At 37.5% G+C, this 27,520-nt stretch overlaps 1 protein-coding gene and 2 long non-coding RNA genes across 4 annotated transcripts; 2 read left to right on the top strand and 1 right to left on the bottom strand.

The window, feature by feature from the left end:
• Positions 1–4,760: 4,760 nt before the first annotated feature.
• LOC133706556 (uncharacterized) lies at positions 4,761–5,533 on the bottom strand. The gene has a single exon (XM_062132095.1). It carries the CDS (start codon positions 5,357–5,359, stop codon positions 4,913–4,915), a length of 447 nt encoding a protein of 148 aa, XP_061988079.1. The 5' UTR covers positions 5,360–5,533; the 3' UTR covers positions 4,761–4,912.
• A 5,819-nt stretch (positions 5,534–11,352) lies between these two features.
• On the top strand, positions 11,353–13,840 carry LOC133746579 (uncharacterized). Of its 2 annotated transcripts, XR_009864238.1 has the most exons (6): positions 11,353–11,860; positions 12,309–12,359; positions 12,991–13,118; positions 13,298–13,370; positions 13,575–13,636; positions 13,749–13,840. It is a non-coding gene; the product is annotated as an uncharacterized LOC133746579 (long non-coding RNA). The 2 variants fall into 2 exon arrangements; XR_009864237.1 differs by lacking the exons at positions 13,575–13,636; positions 13,749–13,840 and adding an exon at positions 13,493–13,562 and having other exon boundaries at positions 11,354–11,860.
• A 205-nt stretch (positions 13,841–14,045) lies between these two features.
• LOC133746580 (uncharacterized) lies at positions 14,046–16,119 on the top strand. The gene is made up of 4 exons (XR_009864239.1): positions 14,046–14,745; positions 15,287–15,356; positions 15,517–15,600; positions 15,882–16,119. It is a non-coding gene; the product is annotated as an uncharacterized LOC133746580 (long non-coding RNA).
• The last annotated feature ends 11,401 nt before the right edge of the window (positions 16,120–27,520 follow it).

A 27,520-nucleotide genomic window follows, 5' to 3' on the forward strand; every position in this document is an offset into this window, starting at 1 on the left:
AAGAGTGTACAAGAGTAAAGGTCTCATACATCTAACTCTTTAGATTACTTTCTCTTTAACTCATATCCCTTGGACCTTGTTCAATCAAATATCAAATATAAGCAATGAACAATAAACTTGCCCTTTTGATAAATAATCATTACATCAAAATGATACTACAAAAATTGAAACAGATAACGCGTTTCAGACGACACCACACACTTTTCCGTCAACTGATTGATTTTCTTTTTTTGGACCTCGTTTTTACAAAATCCGACTTCTAATATAGACTTATGATTAGTTCAGAAGGCGTAAAAAGACAAAACCGTGGTGTGACGCTAAAAAAATTGAGCGGCAAGTTTCCCACCATGTAAGTGTTGACAAACCCCGTCTCAAATTCCAAATTTCCCCCCAACATGTATTGATCATACAATGGAAATTATAAAACTGTGGTCTGATCAATATGTTTTACAGAAGGAGGGTGATTTCCCAGCACCATTTTTCTCCAACTCCCCAAGGAGGGAAGTCAAATTGATAGGAGACAAACACCAAATTTAAAATGACTGCATTCAGACCACATTTTTATAAAATTCTGTTGTGTGAGTCCTTGTGCAAATTGATATAGGTCGGGCTTGGAACCCTAACACTTAGCAAAAAAATAACAAAAAACCTAAAACTAAAACACAAAGCTCCTCACTCTCTCGACAGCACCTCACTCTCTCTCGACACATACCCAAAACCAAAACCCAAAGCTCCTCACTCTCTCAACAGCGTCTCCCCAAAACCAAAACCTGTTGCCAAAACCTCACTCTTCGCTCACGCCTCACCTTAAAACCAAAACCAGTCTCTCCTTATTCGAGAGTCTTCGATTCACATCGATTCTTGAACCAATTGATGGCTTGATGCACCTAAACAATCGTATGTTCCATTTACGCCTTAATTTCGATTCGATTCATTTTTGATTCATGCCCTAGATTTGGATTCCTTACTGTTTCTTCTTTGGTGTTGGCAAAAACTCAATGTGTCGTGTCAAAGCACAAATACATTTAATGTTTTTCACACCGCACTTTTTGTCAAAAGAACTATCGTATGTATACAATAATCACAACGGCTACAAAATAAACCGACTTCTGAATTTCGAAAAGACAACGGGTGCTCATGTCGCCTGTTGTGTGAACAAAAGTCTCCTAACAAGAAATTGCTGTCGACATATGTCGACACCCATCATACCACGGTTCCATGTTTTCGACCTTCATCAGACGACACCTCGACAGATCAAGACCAACCTCAATATCAGATGACAATTTTTACCCATCGTGTGTTTCAATTTTTATAGTAGTGGCACATGCAAAGCTCAAGCACGCACCTAGATCTTCCCAACTTGACTACAATGTATCATGGGAGCACATCCACTCATTATTGTGTTTGCATCACACTGAAGTTAAGGCTTCATTTGAAAAAAGTCGATGCTTTGTGCAACACGAGTTCAAGCATGCATACCTGAGAGAGTTGATAGGATTTGCCTCCATTGCGGCATTGAACAAGATTGCTCATAAAGCGAACAAGTAAGCTCTCATTCATGCTGATGATCTTTTTTACGTGAATATGATACTAACTTATTGATTACATGCTGATTTAAACTTTCTTTTCAGTAAAGTGTGCTGGGAAATTTGATTACCCTTTGATTATTGTTGCTAGAGATTAATTAGGAGTTTCAGCTTTCATGTGCCCCCTCTCCACTCTTTTTGTTCCTTGTTAATTACTTCACTTTATTAACTTTCTAAGATCTAATGTGTTAGACTAAGCTGCCTCATTACTAAACCCTAACCTATAAGGTAGCATTAGTTCAGCTGTAAAGGTATGTACTATATATGTACATTAGTTGAAAAACATTAGACTTCCCAATTAACGGTCATCTTCATCTTCTAAGTAATATGCACATTCCAAAATACAAATCGAAGTTAAAAAATTACTGTTTAGATAAGGAATAAAGAATATGCTGACAATGGCATCATTGTGCACTAATGTACTGATTGACACATGATATTATATGTTGGCAATCTTCTTTGGAGATAAATTTCTACAATGCAGGGCTGTGTTTATGTCTGTTAGGAGGATTTTTTTTTTATTGATTACATAGGGCTGAATATATAACAATATCAAAACTTGCATCATGTAATTGTGTCATACGTAAAACACATGGGTTACCTTGTGCCCATGAGATAGCTGAATATAAGCGTTGTGACAGTCCCACACCAATTACATTTGTGCATCACCACTGGAGAAAGTTAGAGATTGGGGCAACAGTGGAAGACTTGAAATTCCATGAAAATGTTCATTTAAAAGCACAACTGGAACGATTAGCAGAATGGGCTGAAGAACAAAATGAGGATACAAGACGTCAAATCTTAGTGAAGATTGATAAGCTAATAAATCCAAGCTCTACTTTACTCAGGGAGCCAGCTAAAAAAAGAAAGACCAAAGGGCGTCCCTGTAAGGGAGACAGTAGCACTCCTCATTTGTTATCCGGGTTTGAAATTATAAATACATTGTTGTCTGAGCATGAGACCCATTCGTCTCTTCCAAGTGATCAAGATATCTCACGTAAGTCAAATACAAAGTCAAGTAATGACCACTCAGAGAAAAGTAAGGTACGGTACAAATAGGCTTTTAGTAATATCTACTTGAAATTTATCAATAACTTACTAGTTGTCTACTTGTCTTATGTATAACATTATGTTTTCACAGGCAGATGAGCTGGCTCAAAAGGATATGAGGTTTGAGCTAACTCAAAAATATATAGTACAGTTCATGTTTGGCATTCAGCAATATATTATCAGTTCAATGGATGTTGAAAATGATGGTAATTGTGGTTTTAGAGTTGTGCCATCAGCTATGGGATTTGGTAGAAAACATTAGCGTAAAGTGTGGACTGATTTGATAATTGAGTTAAAAGGCACACTCGAGCTTTATGAAGTTCTTTATAGAGGACAAAGTGTTGTTGACCAACTTTGTAAACGACTTAACCATTCTGCATCCAATTTTGCACCTAAATGGAAATAGATGGAGCTACCAGACATGGGGCATTTGATTGGAACGTGTTATGGAGTAGTAGTAGTCAACTTATCAGATTGTCAGTACTTCACATTTCTCCCATTACGTGAATATACCAAGGGAAAACTAATGGAAGCAAATTTACATGAAATTGGCCTTGGATTTGTAAACAACAATCATTTTGTTCAGGTGAGGAGTAACATATATACATTAATTTGCTAATAAATTTCATATATATGATTTAATGTGACTAATGAGACTTCTTATTTTCTACATAGGCATGTTTATTGTCTGGACACCCATTGCCACCGGTTACACCAAATTGGATCTATCATGCCGATGATAAAGCTAAAAGTTTGTACTTGAAGTATCAAGACCGTTTTCAGCAGTATGATCGATTGCCACATCCTGAAAGAGTGACTAATATATCCTCAGAATCAGTGCAACTTGATGACGACAATGTACTTGCCGATGAAATTGTTCAACTTGGTGATGTCACTATGTCTAGTGAAGAAGAAACAATACATCTTGGTGATGACTGAATTGTCAAAAACGTACTTTTGAGTCTATTAGCTAACTGGTTCAACTTATATTTATTTAGTTATTGTATTTGTTAAACATTTTTTTTTGTATCAGTTTTTAGTTTTCATCTTGCAGACCATATTGAACAAGTACTGCATGTTCATCTTGCAGGCCATATTGTCATATTGAATAAGTTGCTATACATGTTTAATAGCTAGTATACTGCTACAAGCTTGTGAATTTTGAAAGACTTACAAATGTTTGAAATTTTATTTTTTTCGTGATGTTGTATTGGAGTTGGGATACAACAGTACTATATTTGATTGTAAATTGGACGATGATCCTTTCAAAATAAATTGGACTTTTCTAGCATAAACTACAAGAAAATATGTTAAAAAAAAAAAAGTTAAATAATAGGATATTTCATGATTTTAGAGATTAAGAATATTTTAGGTACTTTAGGAAGTGTATTTAGTAAAATATTGAAATAAAAAAAATTAAATAAGTAGTATATTAAGAAATTAGGGATGTATATTTTAAACTTCTCTTTCTTTCTCAAACTTTCAATTGCAAGACATCTACCATCTCTTTTCTCAAATTACCACTACCAGCCTCATTACAATTTATTGAAAACGTCGACCTCGTCATGCCCAAATCCACCGAAATTCAACTGGATGGGTGTTTTGCATGTTATTATTCATTCTTTGTGTTTTTAATTTAGTTGAAATGGTCATAACCTGACCAGAATCGTAAGGGCCAGCTTGGCCCGGGTCGTTAGACTATTTTTGTGAGCTGGTTTTTTTTTTTTTTTGGCAAAGTTTTTGTGAGCTGGTTAGGCAGAGCTATGTTTTATATAGTGTGGCCTCGACACGGCCCAATCCTAAATAAATTTTCAAAATTGTTGACTAGGCCCAACCGTGCGCAATGACAATAACTAGCTAGGTGAAATTGACACTCTTTTTTTTTGGGCAAACAACATATATTTTTTTAATTTTTTATTATGCACATGTCCATTATAAAAAAAACTTATTCTTTGAAGATGAGCTGTGATTTGTATAAACCAGGGTGCCAATTTTTATTTTTTATTACATAACAGTTGAGTAGTTAACAATAGACTTAAGACATCCCCTAAAGGCTATAGAAAAGAAATTAATGACGTGATAATTTTTTCCTAGCTCCGCCGTTATGTGTCAAATTTCAAGTAATTACTTAAGAGGACACATTCTATTTTTAGTTATTAATTGTGAGCTTACAATAATTTACCTAGGCGAAAAGAGCAGAAGAAAAAGCATAAAGCATAAACTAGTGAAACGAAAAGATGAAAACATAACTTTTGGTTATTCTTCTGACTTGTATTTTACTGGCGGTAAACAATTTCTGAGCCTAGTTTAGGTGCGTCGCGGGGCACCAACTGACCCTGCGCCAGCATCAAGGATTTGTAGATCTCGATGATCATCTTCTCATCATACTCCTTAAGGGGGCCTTTTCCGAATGAACCAGTAGCGCCATGACATACGGAACCACCGTAGGCGGTAGTGAACACCCGCGAGTTGGCGAATCTCAGCATGAGTTTGACATAGGCGTCTCGAAGCCAAACCAAAAACTTCTTGGGTGAAGGGATTCTTCTGAGGGAATTCAGCTTCAACTTGGGAGCCATTTTGATCCGCCACACGCGCCTTTTACGGGGTGAACGCAGCTCCATCCGGTTCTTGTGGCGTCGGCCCGACCCACTTAGCTTTTTGTAGCCTCTCCTTCGCCAGTATCCTCTCAGACCTTTGTACATGCTTGTAGAGACCCCTTCCATTGATGCTTGAATTTCGATGGATCTGTGTTCTTGCCGGTAGCTAGCTGATCGATCTGAAACTAGTTTTGATTAATTCACTGATTGAGAGATGGAGAGATATGCGTACAACATTATTAATACTAAAGTAGATGTCGATCTCATTGTATGGAATTATGGATCGAAATATGGGAATATAATATTGCTGGATGGGATGGTAATTATAAATGAGTGAGGGTCACACATACCTGCATTTCTGAAGCGTGTCGCTGTCCTTGATGATTATTGAATGTGGGAGGACATCGCACGTGCTAGGTGCGGATGATCCTCGCCGTTTGATCATACCTTTCTGGCATGGCTTACTTGCCTGCATTAAATCCGTATAAAATTGAATTTTTTTTTAATTTCTTATTTCTTAATTCATATTTGTACCATGTCTTTGGCTGATACCCCTACTTTGTTAAATGGTTAGGATCAGCTTCTTTATAAAATTAAAAAGTGTCCATCTTGTTTTAGGTAAAGAGGTTCTGGAGAATGATTGTGTGTTTCATTGATAATAGGGGTATCTTTTTATAGAGGATTGTAGAATCTGAATCATATAAGGAAAACTTAATCGAACATTGATTAGGATATCTAGAGAATTCTAACATATTATAACTGAAAAAGTAATTAGAGTTTGGGCCCGACACATATAATTCATGTATCCTTAAACACTCCCCTTTATGTCGCCCAAACGTTGATGCTCCTCTCGTTTTCTCGTCAAAAACCTTATCGAGTAACAAAAATCGAGTGGGACAAAGATAACTTTGGTCGAAGGAGAAAAAGAGTACAACACACCCTTCACATTTCAATATCAGAATATGTAGACATCTCCCCATGATGTCTGCGTCTCCCCTTGATGATTACAATCATGGGAGTTCGGATAACTTCCGTAGACCAATGTTTTTCACATATTTCTCGAAAGTGAATTTAGGCAATGACTTAGCGAATAAGACCGCCAAATTGTCCTCAGATCGAACTTGGTTCGCAAGGGGGAAAGAGGACACCAGCCGGTAGTAGAAGCGGCGGTTGCGATGGTTTGGGTGCATGGTGAGTCCGAATCCATCATGTCATCCACCGTTTTCTCTCTGTAGAGATAGAACAAGATCATATCTATCGTACCCTTCAAGTATCGAAAGATAGTTTTTACGCCAGTCCAATGGCGTCGCGTTGGCGTAGAGCTATATCTAGCTAATAAGTTCACAGCAAATGAGATGTCTGGTCTTGTGCATTGTGCTAAGTACAATAATGCGCCTATTGCACGTAGGTATGACGTACACTTCTACCTCTAACACGTCTTCGTCATCATCTCTGAGACAAAAATGATCTTTTTTAAGGTCAAGATTACAGACGACCATGGGAGTGCTCACAGGCTTAGCTTTATCTTCATTAAAGCGCTTAAGCATCTTTTGGGTATAAGCTGATTGGTGAATCAAGATACCATCAACACGGTGCTCAAGTTCGAAACCAAGACGAAACCATGTTCTCCAAAGATCTTTCACCTCAAACTCGAATTTCAGATGTTCAGCGGTTTCCCTTAACTCATCAAGACCTTCTAATGAAGTTCATGTCATCAACATAAATCGCGGCAATGGCAACTCGGGAACTTGTCTTCTTAATGAAAACGCACGGGCATAGTTCATTGTTGACATATCTCTTCCCAATCAAGTAGTCATTTAGACGGTTATACCATATCCGTCCGAATTGTTTCAATCCATATAGTGAGCATTTCAACCTTATTGCAAACGCGCTCCGTGGTCTAGAGCCACTTGACTTTGGTAATTGAAGTCCATCAGGAACCTTCATGTATCTAGATCCCTGACCCATAAAGATATGCTGTGACCACATCCATAAGCTGCATGTTCTGTTTTGCGGAAACTACCGAACTGACATGGTAGCAGAACGTAACAACGTACATTACAGGAGAATATGTCTCCTCGTAGTCAATTCTAGGGCGTTGAGAGTCCTTAGATGAATCTATGACTCAACTTTTTTCTCCTTTGAGGTTTTGTGTGGCTATGATATGGCCTCAATATATAGTTCATGATTACTGTATATTGATGAGGTTAATACTGATTAGGTGACAATTATGGCAGTAATTTGGCAATGAGGGAATCAAACTCCTAACTTAGTCTAATTTGTAACTCAATTCTTTAATCCTCCTTATCACTTGAGTTTATTCTAAGCACTTACTGTTAGTGATTATTCAATATGATTATATGTTACCCTAATAAAAAAAGGTAAATTTTATTTTACCTCCCTTGACCTTTACATCTTGCACTCCTGCACTTTTCATTTAATCACGGGTCCCCCTATACTTATCAATTTCACTCAATCTTGTCCAATCCTTAGCTTTTCTACTAACTATTATGTGATATATTTTGAAATTCTCGTCATTTATGATATAATTTTGCATGTTGCATTGGTGAATTATCATCATATAAGGGAGCCATTAGAGATACGTTTTCAATTTAGGGAGAATTTCACAAATGATCACTGAATTTTAATGAGTTCGACACTTTGGTCATCGAAGTTTCAAATATATCACATTAGTCACTCAACTATTACACCGTCTTACACTTTTCTATTTTCTATCTATTTCTCTATTAAAAAATTGACACATCACCTAAAGTCAGGGGTATTCTAATCCATTTGAGTCTTACCCGCCATTTTCTTTCATTCATTCGACCATACCCAGTATTCCCTTCAAAATAATAAATTTTCCTTCCAAAGTATTCTAATTTTCCTACCATTTTTTTTGGCATTCGTCCTTCCACCATATTTATACATCTCTCTTAGCAATCTGTTTAAAACCTAGATTTAGCTTCTCTCTATTCTATATAAAAGTGTAAAATATGATATAAACTGGAAAATTCAATGCACAATCTAATGAACTTGAATACTGACTGGGATGTTATCGAGTAGAAAATATGTGCAAATTTGATGTGATGTGCCCTACTGCCAAGTATAGGAGGACAAATCTAAGTAAAGGGAAAATGAGAGTATCATAAGCAATGGATTGAGTAACTCTACCCTACGCTAGATTACCGTGAAAATAAAAACTAGAAAACACATGTAAATCTATCTTTTTACAAGTTCACAGCCTTACCCCTTTGGAAGCTAAAGATCATATTGTGGTAGTGAATGGCTTGGTTAATTTTAATTTTTATAAAGTAAACTAAGCTAATAAAAATAGAGACTTAGGCACCACGTCCCCCTCGCGGTATAATAATTCCATCAATAATAACATCTAATGGGGCTCTTAACCCCCTTTCAAAAAAATAAAATAAAATAAACTAAGCTAATAAAAATAGGGACTTTGATCAATGGGATAAATAGATTTTAGGGTTCGCACATAACCTCCCTCATGCATTTATTGTAACCCATTTTCTAATAATAACATGCTTTGATAAATTTCCCCTCGGTTTTCGCTAGAGAAACCGAGATACCAACTAATTATGCAACCTAACCATGTCGCTAAAGCAAAGCTAGATTACACAACCTTAGTCCCATTTGCATTTGTTAAAACATAAAAGGGCTTTGATGAGGCAAACCCTAAGGCCTCTCAACTCTTAAACTCACAACACCAAGCATTAATTTTAAGGTAAGGAACACAAGCAATCTAGTTCTATCCGTAGGAATAAACTAGACTACCATCCTATTAGCTACACATGCTTCTCGGTTACAAAAGATTGTCAAGCTTTAGTTTCCAATTTCATTAATTCCTACAACATGCTTCTAGGTGAAAAATTCAAAAACAAATGTAAGAAAGCATTAAAGTAAAGTAACTAAAGGATTCAAAATATGCATATTCATTTAGAAACATAGCATCACATTCCCTAGCCCCAAATTTATTCCACTCACAACCCATAGTTACATACATCAAAGTCATAAACATAATAAACATTAAGTAAAAGAGAGGAAGAGAGGAGAAAGTGGTTGGTTACCCACGGGTTTGGTAGTTTCGAAGTTGTTTTTGTAATTAAGTGTGTATGTGATCTATGCTTAACTATATGTGTGCTCATAGCCTATAGGTGGGTTAGTTCATTATAGTTAGAAAAGCATATTAAAGATTTGATTGACTTACATACCCTTATTTGTGAGACTTTGTGCCTATATTTATAGTATATGCATTGTTCATTCACTTTTTCTTACATGTGTGTACAATTTCACGACATCACGTATCTTTAGAACTTGTCTGAGACCTCTCACGGCTACTTATTAGCTTACAACTAGATAGAAAGGATGAAGCATTAGAGCTATTTACCACCATGGCCAAAGATGCATGTGCCCAAAGACATTTACCATTAGCTAGATTGTCACTTTGAACCTATTTATATTTTTAACCTTCTTGTTCATTAGCACCACAAGACATTTACCATTAGCATGTGCCCAAAGACATTTTCATGAGCGTAATTACATTCTAAACACATGGATTAAGTTAATCCTCAAGCTAATAAATATGTGATTAATTTTTTTATATTTATTTTGTAGAAAATAGGTGGAGTTGCAGAAACAAGATAAAATGAGGTGAAATTGGAGCAAATTGGCGTTTCCGATAAAATGATGAAAAAGTCAATGCGGTCAACTATGACCAACACAAGCGAGGAAGCCGAATCTGACTATTCCAAGACGATGCATCCGGATGTGTTTTAAGATCGGAAGAAGAAAAAGAAAAATAATAATAAAGAAATAAAAAAAGTTGTATTAATTAATCGAACAATTGATTAATTAATTATGTTCTGAAAAGCCATCACGTGTAGCAGTTATCTTCTGCCTCTTTCTCAATTATAGTTAATGGCAGTCCCTCTGGTTGGTTCAAACCAACTAGAGGTATTAGACAGGGTGACCCCCTCTCACCCTATATTTTTATCTTAGTTATGGAGCCTCTAATGGCACCTAAATGCTCTGGCTATCAACCATAAATCACAAGTTGGCCTTCTATCTTCACCACATGGTTTTAGAATTTCTAACCTCATGTTTGCTGATGACTGTCTAATTTTGCTAAGGCTACTAAGAAAGGAGCAAGGAACATTTCAAAAATTCTTAACCTCTTTGTTGCTGCTTCAGGTCAGAAAATCAATTATCATAAATCTTCTATCTATTTTTCTCCAAATGTCAATTCTAGTCTAAAAAATGATATTGTAAATATTCTGAATATTCAGCAAAAGGCTACAATAGGTAAGTATTTGGGTATCCATAATGTTATTTTTTGGAAGGATCCTATAAATGCAAAAGAACTTTTACTTAAATTATCAAATAAGTTGTCTGGGTGGAAGAAAGGAACACTCTCAAGGGCAGGTAGGCTAACCCTTACTAAATCTAATTTTACTGGTATGCCCAATCACATTATGCACTACACCAAAAACTGCATCACACAACGGTGATCACACAACGGAGAACAAATCCTCTGTTGTCTGTTGACGACAATTGAATCATACAACATATTTAATAAATCTTCGTTGTATAATGATGCTCAAATTCTAAAACTTCTAGTTATGAGGTGATGGCACAACGGAAAGAAAGATTATCTGTTGTCTGAATGAAAAAAAAGACCGGCATATTTCCCTTCTACCATCGAGTCAAATTTGGCTCCAAATTGTACCCTAGATGCTATTAAATTGGACAACAGTTTAGTTACTTCCGTTGTAGGAGTATACCTGCAAATCATCATACAATGGTTTTTAATGTCCTATTGTGCAAGTGAGTACCAAAATTTGGAGATGGCTCCAAAATGACATTCATTCCCCCCAAAACGAGAAAATTTGGCTTCAATTGTTTGTTATGCTTGCAAGTTCCAACAACAGAATGAACTATTTCTGTTGTGTGAATGAGAAATGACTAGCCTAAGCGCGAAACCTAACATTTTGATTGCAGAGGCGGGAAATTTCTATCTTTTATTCCCTCAGCTATGTAACAAATCAGACAACGTAAACGTATCTATACATTGTCTGTCTGTGTTTAAAAAAAAAAAAAAAAAGTTAATGCCTATTGCCTTAGCCAACTATAGGGCACACTCAAACAAAGTTAACGCCTTGGCCATTTTCCTATCTGAGAGAGAAACCTCGAGCTTTTCTTCATTTCGAGCAAAATCTGGAGCTTTTCTTCACCATCTTCTCAAAACACTTAGCCATCACAAATCACCATCTTTCAAAGTCTGGATTTAGGTTCTATTCGATTAGGGTTCGATTTGGGTTCTACTCGATTAGGGTTCGAGTTGGGGGTTTTTCATTCTGCTGAAATGGGGGATTTGGGTTCTGACCAATCGAGTTGGGTTCTACTTGATTAGGCTATTTCTTCAGCCCCAGAGAGAAGATAAATCTCATTCTTTGCAAGATCCGCACTGGGTATTTCTTCTCTTCTTCTCTTCATTCACACCTGTTCTCTCATCTCTCTTCTCAAATTCACCAGATCCGCCAAAGACGCAGTCCACACCGGAGCTCCGCCTTGCCCTTCCTCCTTCTCTTTTCTCCTCCCACCCCGATGGTATCACTTTCATCTTTATCCTCTCAATTTTGCTTGAAATTCGCTTCATGTTCATTGCTTTTTAGATTCCTTCGTTGTTGATTTTACTTTTCTGGACCGCTAGTAGCTCTTTTGTTCTTGATTTTAGTAGAAATTGCCTTTGTCAGATGATGAACTGAACCCAAGGTTTTCGATATTGCAATGGGTGTTTGTGTAATTTGGAGACGATGGAGTGATGGGCATTGGGTAGTCGATGACTTGTGGATAATCTTGTAGTTGTTGATGGAGTGATGGGTATTTTGTTTCTGATTTTGTTTTGGGTAGTTGCTGATTTGCTCATAAATTGAAAGCCATTGGGTTTTGTGGGTTGTGTTTCTGGGTTTTGGGGGTTGTGTTTGAGGTATCTGTAATGGGTTTTGAGGTAGCTATAATGTGTTTGAGAAGCTAAGCGCCTTCTTCTTCTTCACAGAGAACTAGAAAGAGAACGGGAAGCTCTCAAGGCCTCAATCATCTTCTCCAGGTAATAATCAAACCTCTCTTGCAGTCTTTTTTTTTTTTTGAAGAAATCTTTCAGTCTTTCTATTCAATTGGAATTGATTTTCTTTCAGCAATTGCAACCAGAAACCATCATTGTTTCAATCACTGATATTATCTCTGCAACCGCTTTTTACTCAATGTGGTTTGGTTTGTAGGTCTCTTTACTCAATGTGAAATTTTAGGTTGTCAATTTTATATGCATTAGTTGAAAACAGAATACATGCAGATCACAAGGTTTTTCTGCAGTAAAAATATTTGCAGTTGTGTTAATCAAGAATCTCGGTAGCAATTAAGCAACAAGTTAAGGTTTAGTTTAACTATCTTGTCTTTGGTTGCTCAATATCAAGTAAAGGTGAGACCCTTGTTTGTGGTTTCTGTTAGACCTGGGATTAGATTGACTACATTAGTTTTGGAAGGTGAAGGCTAGGTAATAGCTATTAACTCAATACTGGAAGGTGAAATTTTGAGGAGAAGCATTAGTTCTGGATGTAGAGTGAGAGTGGATACATTGGTCTTGTGGAAAATAAAAACTGTTATGTAGGATATAGTTTACTTTGTTACTTTGTTAATTTTCTCATTGTTAATCACAAATGTCCACTGGTTGTTTTCTATAGCCCTACATTTTTGGAGGATAAATCACTAATTCCTGTCAACCTCTGGATGAACAATGCTCAAGCTAGATCAAGCACTCACTATGATCCACACCATAGCCTTCTCTGCTTAGTTTCTTGCTGTAAACAAGGTCAAATAATTTTCTCTGATCTTTTGAATGTATTGGGCTGCTTCCAACTTCATAGTGATTATATATGTTTATATAAAGAATGACTTGGATTGAAGAAAGAAGTTTGTTCAATTTTGCACGACTATTGTCTATTAGAGTTCTCTTTTTTTTTTTCTAAAACAAACTTGTATGCTTCACAGTGGTTTTATGGCCTCCTTCAGCAGCTCTGGTGTTATACCCTATGCCAATATATGGGGAGGCATCAAATCATAGGTACGGTACTTTCAGCAGAGTATGAATGCAGATCAAATCTCTTTTCTTTTCTCTACCTACTTGAAAGTTTATGCTTCTAGTCTATTTTCTATCTTTTCTTTTTCTACTTACTTTATGTGCAGTCTTCCAATAGTTGAATTGTACCCCCTCTTGGCAATTCTGTTCCTTTAGACAACATTGACTTTTCTAATTATCGAAGAGCAGAATCTTCAATGGAGTACTCGCATTCTTCATGCAGGGGATGCACTATTTATTCCTGAAGGCTGGTAAGATTTAAAATCCATGAACAGTATTTTGTTAGGCGTGCTCTCTCTCTCTCTCTCTCTGTGAACATATTGCAACTATTTCTTTCCTAATTGCTATTTCTGTTCTCTACAGGTTCCACCAGGTGGATAGTGATGATCTGACAATCGCTGTCAACTTTTGGTGGCAATCAAACATAATGTCATGATGTCAGAACACATGGATGCATATTATTTGCGCATCATCATCATCATCTTGAGTACGTATTTCTGAGACTCAAATCGATAATGGTTTTTTTTTTTTTTTTTTATGACAACAATACAATTGTTGCTGGCTTTGAGTTCTTGAGTTACGTTTTAATAGAGAACTGTCTCCCAAAATTTTGTTTATCATTTGAACTGTTCCTTTTTTTTTTCTTTTTTTCTTTTTTATTTGGTAAAAAGACACTAGACAAACTTCACACGTGTGTTGAGTTTTTAAAGAAAGTTGTGATAAATATTAGGAGATAAATTATGATAAGCAACAGAGCTCTGGGAACCGTAATCCCCCATTTTCCAACAGAACCCAACAAAGCTGCTCCGAAATAAAGACATCATGCTCTGAACTCTGGACAATAAACAGGGCACCTATGCAACAAGTAAGGGTTAGCAATGACTGGGTTAGCTCAACAATGTTCAAGTTATGATACAGATTTTTATGATGTTCACTTTAAAAATTTTGAATTATTTCATTTTGTCAAGTAATAAATTTCTATAGTTTAAATATTACTCAAGGAAATTGATAGAACTATATTTCTTTTTAAAATTGATATGTATTGGTCATTGATTGACTACCACAATCAGTGATTGTGATCTCTTTAGAATGGTAGATCTATGCTTGTGGATCATTGATCAATACACTTCATGCTGTCAATTGTTGTGAATCTCCGAGTTACATTATCTTACTTGTAAAACCTTTTATTTCAGCAAGAGGAAGCCTGGAACGCATACCCAATATGCAAAACAGGTTTGGCGTGTCTTTATCTTGTTATTTTCTGTGTATATCAATTGTTAAACAATCTTAAATAATTTATCTAACAAAGTTTTTGACTCTGGTTTCTCTGCAATGGATGCCCAATCATACAGTAATCAAGGTAACATTTATTGTCTCTCTTGAAATAATAAGTATTCCATGTATATAGTTTGCACTTGAAGACTGCTGAAGAAGCATTATTTGTTTTGTATGTGTGCATTGCCCATATTCGCCAAATTACAGTTGACCATTAAACCTGTTCATAGGGCTGACAATGGCCATTTCATATTTGAGTAACAAGTTTGGTATATCTATCATTTTTGTATTTTTCTCTCAAGTTTACTTTATGTATTTTACTTTGAACATTTTGATATTTTACAATGGTTTTTATGTCTGAGTACAAAATGAAACTTATAAAACGTACAATAGTTTTTGCTTAATTTATTTAATCTGGGTTGGTTGATTGATGAAAACCTCTATGGGGTTGTATTGAATTCGGATGCACAACTTAAACTTGTTGGGGTCATATCATTAATTCCTAGTTTCAGGGAAAATAAAAAAAAACTGAGTCTGATTTTTTGCTTTAGGAGGATCTGTTTGTCAAGTATTTCCGTCCTATGAAAGCAAGTCATATTGTTAACTTTGGTTCACTGTCGTTTCAGGTTTTAGTTGAGAAAATGGGGCTTCCTGAAGCATCTTGAAGTGTGGGATCAAGTAATATGGATTTACTAGGTAAACCAAACTGTAGACTTGAAATGGTTCATTTTATTTATGTGGTTACAACTTTGAACATTAACAGGGACAATCGTATGTTCTTGCACTCCATTTTTCTTTCAATTTCCTCAGAATGTTTAAGATTTCACTTCTAAAATGAGGTGCTACATTATGGCAGGGTGCAATAGATGTGTTGGAGAGAAGCACTCGGGTTCAGTAGCTTGATGGAACTGTTGTACCACTATGATCTTCTCCATTGGAGGTAACTTTGAGTGATTCTCCCTGTTGTGTGTGTTTTTATGAAATTATCAGTTTTGGGAAACTTTCAAGGCAGAGAATCTCATTTTTGATGCATATTTGGTGTAGGTTTTTCAGGTGATTTCTCTTGACTCCATAATTTTTCTAAACAAGCAATACAAAACTTTGAGGAGTATATATGTCTTCTTTTAAGTGTGCTATGCAAGAATGAACATTACTATAGAGCATTGTTATGTAGTAAGGCATAATCCCTTTTGTTTTCATTTCATTTGTAAATTGTGTCAGGAACTATATGGTGGATTGTTGCATAAAGAGTCATTGGAAGATCAAGCATGGAGTACCCGGCATTGCAGCAAGCTATATTTTCTTTCATCATGTAAAACTTAGCCAGAAAACTTAAAAGCTTCTTAGTCTATGAGATGTATCAATGTTTTAACAATGTTCCTTAAATTCAATATTTGATGAATTGATGTATCACAATGCTTTTGGTACAAATATTGATCATTTGATGGTTTGCATTCAATTTGTATTCCAATTGTTCACTATTAATTTATACCTATTCAAAATTTGGGTATTCACACAACGCAGTTCTAGATATCACACAATGGATTTCAATAAGTAACGTCGTCTAGTTTTAAGCTCATACAACAGAAAATACTAGAACATAGTTGTCTTACTCTAAATCACACAACAGAAAATACTAGAACACAATTGTCTTACTTTTAATCACACAACAGCTAAACTACAAAACCGTTGTATGAAAATTCAAACCACAACGGCATAAAAGCAAATTCTGTTGTGTGAACTGCTGCGCACAAGTGCTGCGCATGGGTGCGTCCGGCATCTGTCGAGTTCTTGGACGATGGTGTTAAGAAATATACGTCGACTGACTTTGTATCATACAACGGTGAATTCACCGTCGTCTGATTTTTCATCAGACAACATCGAGATTGACGACGGTGAGTCTTCAAATCAGACGACGTTTTTTCACCGTCGTGTGATGCAGTTTTTGGTGTAGTGATGTCTTGTTTTAAATGTCCAAAGAAGTTGACCAACAACATTGATAAGCAAGCCAGATCCTTTTTCTGGGGCTCAGACATGAAATGTGCTCCTGTTGCTTGGGAGCAGGTGTGCCAACCCAAGTCAACAGGTGGCCTGGGCATTAGACCTTCAACTTATTTTAATAATGCAGCTATAGCTAAGCTAGCTTGGAAAATAATTAATGATAAGGATAACTGGTGGTCACAAATTATGAGAAGAAAGTATCTAAGAAAGGTTTCTTTTTTCCAGGCCAAGAAGAGACCGAAGAACTCTATTGCTTGGAATGGTGTCTTGGACGCAAGAGACCTGATCATGAAAGGAATGAGGTGGATTATAGGCAATGGTAAGAATATTAAATTTTGGACTTTTAATTGGGCCTTTGACTGTCATTTACTTGATTTCATTCCTGATGATAAAAGGAATATGATTAACCTAGAAGAATCAATGGCTGAGTATATTATTAATGGTAAATGGGACAAGGCAAAGCTTGCTTCTGTTCTAGACCCTAATATTGTGAAGCAGATTCTTGGCATTCCTTTATATTACCTGTTTGTGAGCAGGAAGATAATTATATTTGGGGTCCCTCCTCAAATGGTAGATTTTCTATTAAATCTGCTACATGGCTGCAATATGATCATCTTCGTAAGCATAGCCAATCCGAGTTAATTAATAAGCTCTGGAGGCTTAATGTTCAACCAAAAATTAAAATCTTTGGTTGGCTGTTACTTAGAGGAAGACTTAAAACTAGGGACAGACTTTCCAGGTTTGGGATTATTAATGATAACTCATGTCTTCTCTATAATAGAGATAATGAGACTGCTGATCATTTGTTTGGCTATTGCGAATTCACTAAGGAAGTGTGGAGGTTGGCAAACATTAACACCCTAGTACATTGGGAGGAAGGATATCTCAAAGTTTTTGAGGAACTTCTTTTACTACAACCTTACAATGATGATCTGTTTGCAAAGATTATTACTTTATGCTGGCAAGTTTGGAAGACTAGAAATGATGTTATTTTCAGAGTAGCTTCTGTCAATCCTATGTCAATTATTATGTCAGTTGAAGCAATAATGAAAAGCTTTGCTGATTTTAACACTAGTACTAGTGGAGCAGAAACTTCAAACCTTTCAACCACAATTAAAGTGGTCTGCTCCTCCTAGTTGTTTTGTTAAAATCAATTTTGATGGCTCAGTTAGAAGAGATTCAGCTGCTAGTGGTTTTGTTATCAGAGACCATAATGGAAGACCAATTATTGCTGCAACCAAGAGTGTTGGCAATTCTTCTACCCCTGTTGCAGAAGCTACTGCACTCAGGGATAGTCTAATTGCGGCCAAAGACAAAGGTTTTACAAGAGTTGAAGTTGAAGGAGACTCAAAGCTGGTTATTGATGCAGTTACTGGAATGGTGATTCCACCGTGGAGGCTTCTCAAATTGATTGAAGACATTAGAACCATTGCTGCTTCCTTTTCTCAAATTACCTTTAAGCATATCTATAGGGAAGCAAACTTTGTAGCTGATGCTATTGCAAATTTAGGACATGATGCTGCTTCTCCTATGTCTTGGAGTGATAGGGTCCCAAGTGAGGCTTCTAGAGCCTTAATGTTTGATGTTGTAAACTTTGGTTGCCCAAGAGGCTTCCTTCTTTAAATAGTTTTCTTTTCTTATTAAAAAAAAAACATAATTGTTTAATTAGCTTGAGTACATCCACAACGGTCGAAAACTCACAACCAGATAGATTCCATAGAGATGTCATCACCAACAAGATCTTCCGCATGTTAAAGGAGACTTGCCCAAGAATGAGGTTCAACTCGCAAAGAATATATTGCAGACTTGGGATAAGAGGGAGCTTCAGACCTTGACGGAGGGCAGATTAATGAACAGTGGTATACCCATCAGGTAAGTTAGTGGCATGCTCGTTATACTGTAACGGTTGCAGTTGCACTACACCTGAAATCTTGTAGTTCCTTTTCATCTTCTCAATCTGCCTCCACATTATCGATTTGCCAGCTTGTCCACTTTCACGTCGTCCACCAACTCCCATAAGGAGGCACCGCCAGCGTTTCCCTCAATAACCTCATCTCCTGAGTCATCACTTGGCGGGAATCACTGGCGCTAGAATTACTCTCCAAATGCTCCACATGTTCACGCCTAAGATTTTGCCTGCGCCGCAGCACATTGGTGGTCGTCAGGGTTAGACATATACTCTTCCATTAGGTGTATAATGGTTTCTAAGGGGGTAATGTCAAGAGGTTCAAGCAGTGAGGTTCTTTCAGGGGTAAAATGACGCAATGAATCAATCAAAATGCGGTCTAAAATGTCAAGAGACACGTCGGACTCTGACTCCTCAGTGATTGAAATCTCAATAACGTCAGGCGTCCCTCAAAAACACCCTAAACCCAAAGTTAATAGTCAAAGTTATATCTAACCTACCTGTTTGAACCCAAGCACTTAAACACTAATGGAATCATGGTGGTTTATTCCCTGTTGGCCACCATGAAATGTAGTTGAATGCTTCCCCACGTGCATGCCATATTCCTTAATTGAATGGAGAATGAATATTCGCATGGGCGTGCCATTTCTTGCAGTTTGCATAATCTTCCATAATTATGCAGGTAGGCTTTATTTAGCCTCTAAATAATATATTTCGAACTTATTGACAATATATAGCTTGAGCCACAAACATTGACTCAATTTCTCCAAGACATGCCTTGTCAGGCCAAAATGCTCATTCTGGGCCAAAATGCTTGAGTGGTGAGGCTAGATACTTCAACTTGTGCCTGTTTAAGACTTTCATGTTGAGACTCGTCCTTAAAAATGTATGTAAAAGCTGTGGTCAAGCTAGGAGGGTCTGACATTCTGAGCAATTCCCCTTTGGCACTGTTATGTTTTGTATCAAGTCCTCTCAAAAATGCATGAACTCGTTCAAGCTCCTTCTCTTTCTGGTACCATGCAATATCTTCCTGATGCTTGATCTTGCAAGGACGCTTTTGATCAATTTCAGCCCATACATTCTTCATCTTGGTAAAAAATACTGAGACTGGTTGCCCATTTTGTTGCATTCCCGCAACTTTGCACATTAATTCATGAACCTGTATAAAGTCAGACTCATTTGTATAGAGATCTCCTAAAGTCTTCCATATTGCCTCAGCAGTTTCACAATCCTCCACCATATGTAGCACATCTTCGGTCATGGCTCTGAATAGTATTGCCATTACAAACCCATCATCATCTTCCCACTTAGCATAGGCTTCCATAGCATCTTTATCAGGAGCCTTGATTGTTCCAGTCACATGCCCCATCTTGTGCATCCCGCGGAGATAAACATACATAACTCTTTTCCATGTTCCGAAATTGGCACCATTGAGTTTGGTACCTCCGAAAGAACCACCTTAATTCTGAGCTTTTGATAGAAACCTCAACCTTCAGGATCTCATTGATCTTAGACACACTACACCAATTTCGGAATCAGACAACACATATCAGACGACAGCAAACATTTTAACTGTCATCTGAAATAATCAGACGACAGCAAGAATTTTTCTGTCGTCTTAATTCTCGAATCAGACGACAGCTGTTATATTGCTGTTGTGCAATTGTAAATCAAACAATGGTTGTTTTTCCGATGTTGTCTGAATCAATCAATTCAGACAACAGTTTTTACATTGATGTTGTTTAAGATTGATTAGCACAATAGTTGAAAAAAGATGTCGTCTGATTGTTTTTAATCACACAACAGTTATTATTTCTCTTAGTTCTCTATTGTGCAATTACTATTAATAAAATTGTTAAAAAAGATGTTGTCTGATGGTTTTGATTCACACAACAGTTTTTTAATTGTCTCTTGTGCCACTTTCTTTCGGACAATATACTTAAATTGATGTTGTGTGAGTTTTAGGGTTGATTGTGCTGGCGCGCACTTGTTGTATCAAACACTTTGTCAAATTTTCAATTTTCACTCTTTCCCTCCACCAATTTTACTTTGATATCGACTCATATTTAAAGGAACTCAACACACACACTCTCTCTCTCTTCCTCAGCCGCAAGCCCAATTCTCTCTTCTTTCCCCCTTCCACTTCTCTCTGGCCTCGCCGGAGACCACTATTTCCAGCCACCAGTTCACGACATCACCACTACCAATCAATTCAGGAACCAATTCTGATCAAAACCCAACGAGATCACTGTCATCCACCGCCGCCAGCCTCCTCACGCGACCATGAAAGTCGCGACGACGCTGGTCCCTAGCTCTCATCGAGATCCAGCTGTTTCCTCAACACACCTCCACCATTATTGTGCTCAGAGGAAGTCGGACATCAAAATCCAGAAGCCTCGCCGATGACTCACTCTCGGAAGACCACGCATGTGCCATCGCCGGAACCCGAGACTCTGGGTTTCTCTGGTCTTCCTTCTCCAAATCGAATCAAGCTCTAATACCTACATGTATGTTTCTTATTCTTGTTCTATTTCCCCTAATTTTGGTATTGTTGCAAATCCAAACCACTTCATGATAATCAAAAACAGGATTTGAGGGGTTTATGATTCGTGCTTTTTGGGTGTTTGGTTAGTTTGGATTTGGGTATATGGATCTTGTTCAAAACCCAATTTTGATTGAAACTCTGCTTTGGTAGTATTACAGCTTTCTTTCTCATTCAGACCAAAATAGTTGACTTCTTTCGGATTCAGAGAAATGCAGAAGCTCCGGAGAAGATAAACCAAGGTAAAATCCGATAAGAAATTGAGTTATAAGGTTTAAATTCCCATTCAATTTTTGGTGTATGTGAAAATATTTTTATTATTATTTTTTTTACGTATGTTTGGTGGGAGTATATACTAATGGGATAGTGTTGGTTCTGTTTTTGTTTGTAGATAATTGAAATAGCGAAGGAGAGCGAGTGGTTTGGTGATGTCCAAGAAGAGAAGGAGAGTGTTGCCTTTTAGTCCCAGTGAAGATGCTGCAGTGAGATTGAAGCAAATGGCATCCCTGGCAACAGCTTTGACATCCACTGGAACTGATTTTAGTAATAACCTTAGTTATAGGCCTGGTATGGCATCGAGGGAGGCCAACTATCCAGATTATGGACAAGGAGGCGTGCAGGTAAATATGTTTCTCTTTAACTGCTAAGGACCGGAAAATTCCTTGTGTTTGGTGCATTCAGCTTAAATTCAGACTGTAGAATCACTGTAAATCTGTATGTAATTAGGTTTTTATTTAATTAGGATATCCTGTAATTATGGAAAGATTGTTTCCTATTAGAGTTAGACTACTCCTTTGTACTTGTATATATACCCTCATTGTGGGATGAATAGAATCATCGAATTAACCCTGAATTGAAGTATTCTTTTCTACTTGGTATCAGAGCAGGTTCAATCATTTGAACTTGCGCTGCATCCTTTGAATCCTGAATCCTGAATCCCGAAGAACACCACAAACCGCTGCGTACCACCACCGTTGAAATCAAACCATCCTGAATTTCAAACCACCATCACCCTACCTTTTTTCGGAAAAAAAAAAAAAAAAAAAAAAACTTTTTTTTTTCAAAAACATTCGTATCCATCTTGAAACCCTTGAAAATCCAATCCTGCGAAAATCATGAATTCCTCAATGATGCAATCAGAGAAACAGGCTATGGGGAATTCGGTGACTACCGAATTTTCTGTTATGGCTCAACGCAAACAGGGTCCTCCAGGCTTCTCAAGACCTTCTCCACACCGTCCTCTAGGTAAACCAAATCCATATGCAAACAAAAGGTGCATTATCTGTGGGGAGTTAGGTCATAGCAAGGAGCGGTGCTATGAAGTGATTGGTTACCCTGATTGGTGGGACTTCACCAAGAAACCGCGAAAGAATCTGGGCAAGGCCGCTGTTGCTACTAAAGAGGAAGTTTACCTAGACAATGCCTCCACTAATGTAGCGCAGTCAGGTATGAAGGGTAAGGTTACTTTTAATAGTACATGGATAATTGATACAGGTGCATCTGACCATATGACCAATGACCCAAGTCTTGTGAAAAACCTTAGACGTTCCCCTCAAGACGTTGTCTCTACTGCTGATGGTACTCCAACTCCGGTCACCGGAGAAGGTTCTATTGCTTTATCTGATACCTTAACCCTTGAATCTGTCTTAGTTGTTCCATCACTAGCTTATAATCTCCTGTCTGTTGGTCAAGTTATTTTAGCTCTTGCATGTATTGTGACTTTCTATCCGTCTTTCTGTGTGTTTCAGGACATTCTGACTCGACGGATTCTTGGTTATGGTGTTAGAAGGGGGAAATTATACTATCTGGATCTGACAGAGACTGGAAAGAAACAGAAGCATCTTTTGGGACAAGCTAATCAGATCAACGGGGTAGAGAATGAGAAGGAAGCTGTATGGTTATGGCATCGCCGTTTAGGTCATCTATCCTTTCGTTATCTTAAGAAGCTGCAACCTCAATTGTTTTCAGTTGTTAGTGATTTGGATTTCCACTGTGAGATCTGTGAACTGGCCAAGAGTCACCGTATTTCATATTCACCAAGTCTTAATAAAAGTCCTGTTCCTTTTATGAAGATTCACTCCGATGTCTGGGGTCCTGCGAAAATTCCTTCTCTTTCTGGAGCTCGGTATTTTGTAACGTTTATTGATGATTGCACTCGCATGACATGGGTGTCATTACTGAAGAATAAGAGTGATGTATTTGGAATGTTTACCGAATTTCACAAAATGGTGGCAACTCAGTATCAACAATCCATCAGAGTGTTTCAGTCTGACAATGGTGGAGAGTTTGTGAATGGCCCTATGATTGAGTTTTGCCGGTCACATGGAATTCGTCATCAAACCTCCAATTCTTATACTCCTCAACAGAATGGTTTAGCAGAACGGAAGAACAGGCAGTTGATGGAAGTTGTTCGTGCTTCCTTATTTGGCATGAATGTACCTCGGTCCTATTGGGGAGAAGCAATAAAATCAGCAGCATATCTTATCAACCGTACTCCTTCACGGGTGATTGAGTTTCAGAATCCTCATCAGAAGCTTCATACACTTTTAACCATCCCTTCTATGCCTAATTTGGAGCCCCGGGTGTTTGGGTGCACAGCCTATGTTCATATTCCCAAGCCTCAACACAGCAAGCTTGATCCCCGTGCCCGTAAGTGTATCTTTTTTGGTTATACTGACTTCCAGAAGGGTTATCGATGTTATGATCCCCTTACTGGCACTATACATGTCTCTCTTGATGTTGCTTTTCGTGAATCCGAGCCTTATTACTCAGGGGGAGCTTCTCAGTCTTCCCTTCAGGGGGAGAGAGGTTGTGAAGGGAATCCTCGTTCTATTATTGATTTTGATGTCTTTGAAGACTTGGAAAATTTGGAGGATAGATTTGAAGGTAGAAATTCAGAAACAGAAAATACAGTTGCCGAACAGAGCATTGTAAATTCCGAAATAGACAATGCGACTGCAGAACGAAGTGTTGCGAATTCCGAAACAGAAAATGCGACTGCCGAACAGAATGCGACTGCCGAACGAAGTGTCGTGAATTCCGAAATAGGAAATGTAACTGCCGAACAGAGTGTTGTGAATTCCGAGACAGAAGAGACAACTTTTCTGGATAGTTTGAATCAAAATCAAGACATATCTGAAGCTCACACACAAGATATTTCCCCTTCTGCATCACCAACTGAAGATCCCGGTCAGAATGATCCACCTCAGGTACCCCTAAACTGTAATGAGTCTTCTGGGTTAGAAAGTGTCGAACCTAGGAAATCACAAAGGGTTACCAAGGGAATTCCTAAGAAACAATATGAACCAGATATCAAAGCCAAAGCTAAATACCCTATAGCTAATTTTATGTCTAACCATAGGATTTCTGGGTCACATGCACTTGTTGTTGATCAATTATCTACTGTATCTATTCCTAGTAACGTGCAGGATGCATTGACGGATCCAAAATGGACAAAGGCGATGAATGAAGAATTGGAAGCTCTTCAAAAGAATGCAACATGGGAGCTAGTACCTATGCCGGTTGGAAAGAAGACTGTAGGATGTCGTTGGGTATTTACTGTGAAGCTTAATGCAGATGGAACTATTAATAGATACAAGGCGAGGTTGGTTGCCAAAGAATATACACAACGCTATGGGATTGATTATGAGGAGACTTTTGCACCTGTGGCAAAGATTAATACTGTCCGGATTCTAATCTCACTTGCAGCAAACAAAGATTGGCCTTTGCATCAGTTTGATGTGAAGAATGCGTTTCTTAATGGGAATTTGGAAGAAGAAGTGTACATGGATGTGCCCCCAGGTGTTAAGAATTACCCAAGTGACGTTGGCAAGGTGTGTAAATTGAAGAAGTCTTTGTATGGCCTGAAGCAGTCTCCAAGAGCTTGGTTTGGAAGATTTTCAAAGTCCATGAAAGCCTTTGGATACAGACAGAGCAATTCTGACCATACCTTGTTCATCAAGCGCAAGAGTGGTAAGATTACAGCTCTTATTGTGTATGTTGATGACATGATTGTTACAGGGGATGATCCGAAAGAGATAAATGAATTGCAAAAGTATTTGTCAAAGGAGTTTGAAATGAAGGATCTGGGACAACTGAAGTATTTTTTGGGTATTGAAGTTGCAAGGTCTAAGAAGGGGATTTCACTTTCACAGAGGAAATATGTTCTTGATTTACTTGCTAAAACGGGGATGCTGGACTGCAGACCCATCGAGACACCCATTGAGATGAATCACGGACTTACTATCTATCCTGATCAAGTTCCAACTGATAAAGGGAGGTATCAACGTCTTGTAGGAAGGTTGATTTATCTTTCACATACTAGACCTGATATTGCTTATGCTGTAAGTGTTGTTAGTCAATTTATGCATTGTCCTAGTGAAGAGCATATGGATGCAGTCTTTCGTATTTTGAAGTACTTGAAGATGGCGCCAGGTAAAGGGTTACTGTTTCAGAAAAAAGATGAATTGGAAGTTGTTGGTTACACAGATGCAGATTGGGCTGGTGATAAAACTGACAGACGTTCTACATCTGGGTACTTCACTTTTGTTGGAGGGAACCTTGTCACTTGGCGTAGCAAAAAGCAGAAAGTTGTTGCCAGATCAAGTGCAGAAGCTGAGTTCCGAGGTATGGCACACGGAGTCTGTGAAATGTTGTGGATTCGTAATGTCTTGAAAGACCTGGGATACAAGCTTAAAAAGCCTATGGATTTGCATTGTGATAATACAGCTGCCATTGAGATTGCACATAATCCAGTTCAGCATGATAGAACAAATCATGTGGAGGTTGACCGTCATTTTATTAAAGAAAATCTTGACAGAAAGGTTATTCGCTTTCCATTTGTAAACTCAGAGGAGCAATTAGCTGATGTTCTTACTAAAGGAGTGTCCAGGAAGGTATTTGACAGCTCAGTTGACAAGTTGGGCATGATAGATATTTATGCACCAACTTGAGGGGGAGTGTAGAATCGCTGTAAATCTGTATGTAATTAGGTTTTTATTTAATTAGGATATCCTGTAATTATGGAAAAATTGTTTCCTATTAGAGTTAGACTACTCCTTTGTACTTGTATATATACCCTCATTGTGGGATGAATAGAATCATCGAATTAACCCTGAATTGAAGTATTCTTTTCTACTCAGACTAGTCAATACTTGTCTATTAGGTGGATAATGCCTCAGTCAACTGTATAGGTGAACCCAAATTCCTAGCTGTAGTGAGTAGTATTATGGCTAGAACAATGTCTCTGCTTCTGTATGTAGACTTTCAACTTTCAAATTTACACTCATGTGGAAGCCGAGTACGCCAAGTCCTCATGCAAGAAATGCTCGGAACTGATTTAAAAGATAGCTCTGAGGCTGTGCTCGGTCACCAGAGACCCGCGTGGTTTTGACTCGACCAAGTGGCACCACTTGGGTTGCTTCACTTTTGGGTCCAAATCGGTTGCTTTGTTTGACAAGATTAAAGGGTTTCAGTCTAAAGGTATTGCAACTTGGGTTTTTTGTTTTCGGTAATTGGAAAGATAAAGGTTCTGTTTTGGATTATCCAAGAAAATGGATGTGGTAATCTTTTGTGGGAAATAGTTTTTGGATCTACATGTTACGTGAGCATCAACAACAATTTGAAAAGGACATTAATTGGATTCCTAGAATGCAGCACATTCATTGGAATGGGTAAATAATGTCTCGATGTCATGTCCACATATGTAAGTCCTAGAATGTTTCGGTGGCTTGCCTGGGCATAATATGTTTTTGTTAGTTGAATTAGAGAACTTGTGTTGGTCAATAATACAGTCTTTTGTATGATCAAATTTAGTTGATATTCTATGAGACATACTCCCACCTGGTGGCTTGTCATAACATCATATCACTGAGCATCAACAGTTTAATGTTATTCACATGTTCATTCTGCCTACAGGATGATGGTCTGCATGATTTAAGTAAAATTGCTGCTTTTGATTTTGATGGATGTCTTGCAAATACTAATGTTAGAAGGTATGACCGGCCGATATGATGTTTATGCACTTCAGTTTCTTTTGCAGTTATTCTTCTTCTCATTCTGTGGTGGAATAAACTCATCTCTGAATATTATGTTTAGTATAATGTAATGAAATGTGTATATGTACTTAAATTTTTGAAAGTAGATAATCAAAAGTTCCTAAAGTTCCATTTGTATTTTCCTAAAGTTCCATTCATGTACTCTTTTATATCTTTTTATTTTCTTACATAGTCTATAAATCAAAAGTTGGGTAATCAATGTGGCTAACAAAAGCATTTCACAGGAAGATGGAGGGAAGAAGATAGAGCTGAAGCCTGGATTTCTAATGGAGTATGATGAGAGCGTATACCTTTGTCCTTTTTTATTTCTTCCAACTGCTTTTAATGGTTGTTTTCTATTATATTGTTGATACTG

This window comes from Rosa rugosa, chromosome 4 (genome assembly GCF_958449725.1).
Source record: "Rosa rugosa chromosome 4, drRosRugo1.1, whole genome shotgun sequence".
Classification (NCBI taxonomy): domain Eukaryota; kingdom Viridiplantae; phylum Streptophyta; class Magnoliopsida; order Rosales; family Rosaceae; genus Rosa; species Rosa rugosa.

Bases quoted from the DNA above. Each gene is read 5' to 3' on its own strand.
- LOC133706556 (XM_062132095.1), bottom strand. From the start codon at position 5,359: ATGGAAGGGGTCTCTACAAGCATGTACAAAGGTCTGAGAGGATACTGG.